Below are 5,789 nucleotides of genomic sequence, written 5' to 3'. Positions count from 1 at the left end.
GGCAGGTCAGTTTTAGCATTCAGTGAACGTGGTAAAAAAAACAAACAAAAAAAAAAAAAAAACACCATCTGTGGTATTGCACTTTGACCGCACTTGGAATTTTTTTCTCATACACTATATGGTAAAACCAGTAATGTCGTTCAAAAGTACAACTCATCCTGCAAAAAATAAGCCCTCACACGGCCATATTGACCAAAAAATAAAAACAGTTATGGGAACAAGGGGAGCAAAAACAGCAAATCCCAGGGTTGCGAAGGGGTTAAAGGGTCACCTAAAGAAAAAAAAAAAGGTTGCGTGGGTTCTTTGGATGATCAAGGGTGGTGCTGCAGTAGCTTGAGCAGTTTAATGATGCCAAAACAGTTTAAGATCTTGGACCAATTCTTGCATTTGCTTCAACATTTGAAGATCATCTAGAATGAGGCCAGTTATACTGTAATAGTGTACTATGCATGGAAACCTGGCAGCTGGGCTTCCATGGACAAATTTCACTTAAGCCACTCCACTTAGATCCTAAAGAGAACCCCAGCCTTCACCCTGTCACCCCATATACCATAATGCCTTGCATGACGGCCAGTGGATAAAGTCATTACCAGGAAACCATTGCCTTTTAGAGAGAAGATTGTACTGGCAACCCTCATCCCAGATCAAAGCTAGCCCATAAATGGAAAGGAGTTTTCTAAAGTCAGACTGTAGGGTTCAGAATGCTGAGCGGCTCTCATGCAGTACCAAGTACTAGGTCTACTTTGAACAATACAGTTTTATCATGATAATTTGTCCCGATGAGGGGATTGGCACAATGCAGAAACAAGACATTTTATCAATTAAGTACTATTTAAAGTAAAAAAAACAAAACATGCATTGTTCTTACTGCATGGGAGCAGCGCAGCATTCTGAACCCTACAAGTTAACGGTACAAAAAGTCAGATTAAATACAGTGATGCCTGGTGACAGAAGCTGGGGGATGTGACAACCATTAACATGCGATCTGAGAATGTAAAAACAAAGACCAGCTGAGCTCTAAAGTGTGAGGCAGAATAAACCTCAGTAGCCCAAGGCTATAGCTGCAGATCAACGTCTGCCACTCAATTCCTATTCGCCGATATAACCATGGATCCAGTTACCCTGACCAAAGGATTGTTCGCTGGCTCAACTTTTAGCAATTCGTTCAAGAAAAAAAAAAAAAAAAAAACGGGGTCAGTGAAACTTTCCACAGTAACATGTTGCCCATATAAGATACAGACAAATATGGGACTAAAATTTTTAACTGCAAAGATTTATTAAAATTTTGAAGAATTAGAACATGACAATCGTTTTTTCACACTGACAGTTTTAAATTTGTGGTTTGTTTTTTTCTAACCATTCTTTAATATAAAAGTTAAAAAACCCTATTGCAAACCACAATTTTGCAGGTGGTGTTGACCAATCATATAAAAGCTTGACAGTGGAGCCGAGCTTAAATACAGTAAACCGTATTCCAAGGTGAAATGAGATCCTGAGGAAGGGTTCCACAATCAAGGCACCGCCGCTGGTAAGCCACCACAAGCCAGATATATAAAAACTAAATATGTAAAATATAATCCTTCTTGGTCCAGAGTCTACAAAAAAGTACAAAGTGCCTTGCAGATCCAGCTGCATGCCTATGTTACAATACAAACAGTACAATAGCTCCATGACACCAAGTGGCACAGAAGAAATACAACAGTCAATTTTCTGTGAACTCAACAGTGCAAAAAGTAACTAGATGTAGGCAGGGTCCAGAGGCATCACCTGTCCATTAGGGACATGAAGGGTATCCACTGGTTTCTGGATTTACATTCAGCACAATAATTGAAGACCTCATCCAAGCTTGAACATTTCCAGGGATTGCTGTGCGGATTCTGTATACAAGAAACAAATGGCAAAAAAAACAGTTATAAAATTATACACCACTCATTTGTGTCAGTGAAGTTAAAGCAATTTTTAATTCAGTACAATGGGGCCAGTATCATTTAGACAGCATGGTTTAAGAATACTCCTGTGCTTTCCTTAAAGGGGTTGTCTGATCACACACACCGTGCTGGGGGTAAAAGATTCACAAGTCTGCAGTCACACAGTGACTGACTGCAGACATGCCCCTTTTCACTGAACAACCCCTTTAAGGAGGTCATCCCACAATTGGCACTTTCACCAGCCAAGACTTGTGACTTGGTTTTGATTTTAATTGGTGTTCCATCAAAGTGTCACAAAGACCATTGTTAACACCTTCTCCCCCCGATTTTCCAGTTTGCCTTTTGCCTCCCCTTCTTCCAAAAGTCACTTTTTCCCCCACCAATGTCAATATAACATTATGAGGTGTTTTTTTGTTGTTGTTTTTATATTAAAAGGGGACAGGTTGTAGTTTTGAATTGCACCAATGTATTTTTTTTTTTTGGGGGGGGGGGGGGGGGGGGGAGGGGGGTACCAATGCAGTGAAGTTACACAAAGGAGGGGAAAAAAAATTAAAGTACCGAGTTGCCATTTTTTTTAGAGACCTGTAACATTTTTATTTTTAGGTCGATGGAGCTGTGATTTTTTAGTCACTTTATTTTGCATTTAGGGTGCTTAAATCTAGAATCGTGCAAATCACTTATACATCAATATTGTGGTATAGTGGAAAAGGCGTTCTCCCATAAAGTCTGGCCTTCATAGAAGGACTAAGACGGGGGCCTTCAGCAGACATGACTGTCCTAAGGGAAAGTCAATGGAAGCCAGTGACCTCACTGGCATGGACTTCATTTAAATACTGCCATCATAGATTGCTGTCGTTAATGACAGTCCTCCAGCATCTGTTTACAGGCAGGTGCCAGCTATGCATTACAGCCTGCACCTGCCTGGTATGGTGTGGGCGCCGCTCCATACACAAGGATCAGATATAAAACACGTACCATTATAATTTGTCAAAAAGATTAAGGAATCTTAGGATTGTAAGGCTCTAATAGCTTGCTGATTTGTAGGGCAAAGAGCAGACTAACCTCATGCCCAAGGTTTTATTTCAAGAGCAATTCTGAAAAAAAAAAAATCTAATAAATAGGCTAATAAGGTGTAAATCTAAACTGGGCGGCTGCAGCTGAAGTATTTGGTTTATGGTAAGGCGCTTAGAAAGTCAGACATGTAGCGTGGGAACTTACCGATACCAGGATGCAGTGTAAGTCCATGGGCTCAGAGATGGGTTCGATTTGACAATGAATAATCTCTGACAAGCGCTGAAGGCCTGATACCCTCAAAATGTTGATGTCGTTGTCACAGCAGAAGGCTTGTAGCAGTGTAAAGTGTATGCTTAACGCAACATCAGCTTCATGTTCCGGATCTGCTGCCAGAAGACACAGTACCACACTGTCAGGATCTCTGAGCCAAGGGAGAAATGGTGTAATGTTACAGACCAGAAACATTGACATTGCAGCAACACATGTAATGGTTACATGCCTATTCAAAGACTTATACAGCTGTGAGGGGTCACAGTGGGACATGATTGACTGGCCAATATGCCATTACACCCAGGGGTGTAAATATCGCAGTCGTATGGGGGGGGGGGGGCAGGGGTCCCAAGTACAGGGACTGTGATGAGTCCTTAATAGCTAAAAAAAGAAAACCCCAAAGCCATGATATCGCTAACCGTGTGGATCACCCATTAGCAATATAGATGAGCCCCAAGCACTACCACATTATACACATGAACACACCAGTGTACAGGCATCATCACCACTGGGAATATAGTACAGCCACAGGAAACATACCTGTCCATCAGCTTGGCCGATTCATAAACCCCAATAGTCAGTGAGCCTCGTCTGTGGGCACCAACAAGGACGTCCTCTAGAGCCGTGGCCACAGGATGCATCCTGTACGGAGACAGCAGGCGACATGGTGTATAGGAGACAGTCAGGAGTGGCAGGTGTACAGAGACAGCAGGCGACATGGTGTATAGGAGACAGTCAGGAGTGACACAAGGCGACATGGTGTATAGCGCACACAATCAGGAGTGACAGGTGGCACTGCACACAGCATACCCGCCTGTCTGTGCAGCGTGGAATATTGCGCTGCATGGAATATAGACAATATGGATGGAGCACTATGTACACAATCCGTACAGTCCTGAGAGCGGACTGGAGACAACCTGCGATACGGGACGGCTCCCCAGCATGAAGGCACAACTTACGTTTCGTTATCGCATATATCAATATCCTCCAATGTCATAGTGGACAAAGCCGCCTTAGTCGTGCTGAAAAATAATCCCGTGTGTGGTGACAATCCCAGATCGCTCCGCACTCCAGGCAATCACATGCGTCTCTGCAGCGCTCCGCTGCCGGCTCTCCTTATATGTGCTCCGACAGTGGGCGTGGTCAGGCTCTACCATGTACTGGAGATATGTAGGCGGAAAGGACGTCACAGACTGACGGCACTGTGTATGGAGCTTCCCTGCGCCGCCGCTGTATGGAGCTTCCCTGCGCCGCCGCTGTATGGAGCTTCACTGCGCCGCTGTATGGAGCTTCCCTGCGCCGCTGTATGGAGCTTCACTGCGCCGCTGTATGGAGCTTCCCTGCGCCGCCGCTGTATGGAGCTTCCCTGCGCCGCCGCTGTATGGAGCTTCCCTGCGCCGCCGCTGTATGGAGCTTCACTGCGCCGCTGTATGGAGCTTCACTGCGCCGCCGCTGTATGGAGCTTCCCTGCGCCGCTGTATGGAGCTTCCCTGCGCCGCTGTATGGAGCTTCCCTGCGCCGCCGCTGTATGGAGCTTCAGTGCGCCGCTGTATGGAGCTTCACTGCGCAGCTGTATGGAGCTTCACTGCGCCGCCGCTGTATGGAGCTTCAGTGCGCCGCTGTATGGAGCTTCAGTGCGCCGCTGTATGGAGCTTAACTGCGCAGCTGTATGGAGCTTCCCTGCGCCGCCGCTGTATGGAGCTTCAGTGCGCCGCTGTATGGAGCTTCAGTGCGCCGCTGTATGGAGCTTCACTGCGCAGCTGTATGGAGCTTCACTGCGCCGCCGCTGTATGGAGCTTCCTTGCGCCGCCGCTGTATGGAGCTTCACTGCGCCGCTGTATGGAGCTTCCCTGCGCCGCCGCTGTATGGAGCTTCACTGCGCTGCCGCTGTATGGAGCTTCAGTGCGCAGCTGTATGGAGCTTCAGTGCGCCGCTGTATGGAGCTTCACTGCGCAGCTGTATGGAGCTTCCCTGCGCCGCCGCTGTATGGAGCTTCAGTGCGCCGCTGTATGGAGCTTCACTGCGCAGCTGTATGGAGCTTCACTGCGCCGCCGCTGTATGGAGCTTCACTGCGCCGCTGTATGGAGCTTCCCTGCGCCGCCGCTGTATGGAGCTTCACTGCGCCGCCGCCGCTGTATGGAGCTTCCCTGCGCCGTTGTATGGAGCTTCCCTGCGCCGCTGTATGGAGCTTCCCTGCGCCGCCGCTGTATGGAGCTTCAGTGCGCCGCTGTATGGAGCTTCACTGCGCCGCTGTATGGAGCTTCACTGCGCCGCCGCTGTATGGAGCTTCCCTGCGCCGCTGTATGGAGCTTCACTGCGCCGCCGCTGTATGGAGCTTCAGTGCGCCGTTGTATGGAGCTTCACTGCGCCGCTGTATGGAGCTTCACTGCGCAGCTGTATGGAGCTTCACTGCGCCGCCGCTGTATGGAGCTTCAGTGCGCAGCTGTATGGAGCTTCCCTGCGCCGCCGCTGTATGGAGCTTCAGTGCGCCGCTGTATGGAGCTTCACTGCGCAGCTGTATGGAGCTTCCCTGCGCCGCCGCTGTATGGAGCTTCAGTGCGCCGCTGTATGGAGCTT

The 5,789-nt window shown here is 47.9% G+C and overlaps 1 protein-coding gene across 1 annotated transcript; it reads right to left on the bottom strand.

Moving 5' to 3' along the window:
• Positions 1-1,218: 1,218 nt before the first annotated feature.
• GADD45B (growth arrest and DNA damage inducible beta) lies at positions 1,219-4,445 on the bottom strand. The gene is made up of 4 exons (XM_073655144.1): positions 4,172-4,445; positions 3,753-3,854; positions 3,147-3,363; positions 1,219-1,877 (listed from the first exon to the last, which is right to left on the bottom strand). Exons 1-4 carry the CDS (start codon positions 4,207-4,209, stop codon positions 1,764-1,766), a joined length of 471 nt encoding a protein of 156 aa, XP_073511245.1. The 5' UTR covers positions 4,210-4,445; the 3' UTR covers positions 1,219-1,763.
• Between the last annotated feature and the right edge of the window lie 1,344 nt (positions 4,446-5,789).

Source organism: Phyllobates terribilis, unplaced genomic scaffold, assembly GCF_046119375.1.
Source record: "Phyllobates terribilis strain yellow unplaced genomic scaffold, ASM4611937v1 Scaffold_1__5_contigs__length_1240528914, whole genome shotgun sequence".
Lineage (NCBI taxonomy): Eukaryota > Metazoa > Chordata > Amphibia > Anura > Dendrobatidae > Phyllobates > Phyllobates terribilis.
The sequence above is the reverse complement of the archived record's forward strand: the minus strand, read 5'-3'. Positions and strand labels throughout refer to the sequence as shown.

Excerpts from the sequence above, each read along its gene's own strand:
- GADD45B (XM_073655144.1), bottom strand. The coding sequence starts at position 4,209 with ATGACATTGGAGGATATTGATATATGCGATAACGAAAC. Across the intron at positions 3,855-4,171 it reads GATATATGCGATAACGAAAC|GATGCATCCTGTGGCCACGG; the intron begins GTAAGTTGTGCC and ends GTCTCCGTACAG. Across the intron at positions 3,364-3,752 it reads TCGGCCAAGCTGATGGACAG|AGATCCTGACAGTGTGGTAC; the intron begins GTATGTTTCCTG and ends CCCTTGGCTCAG.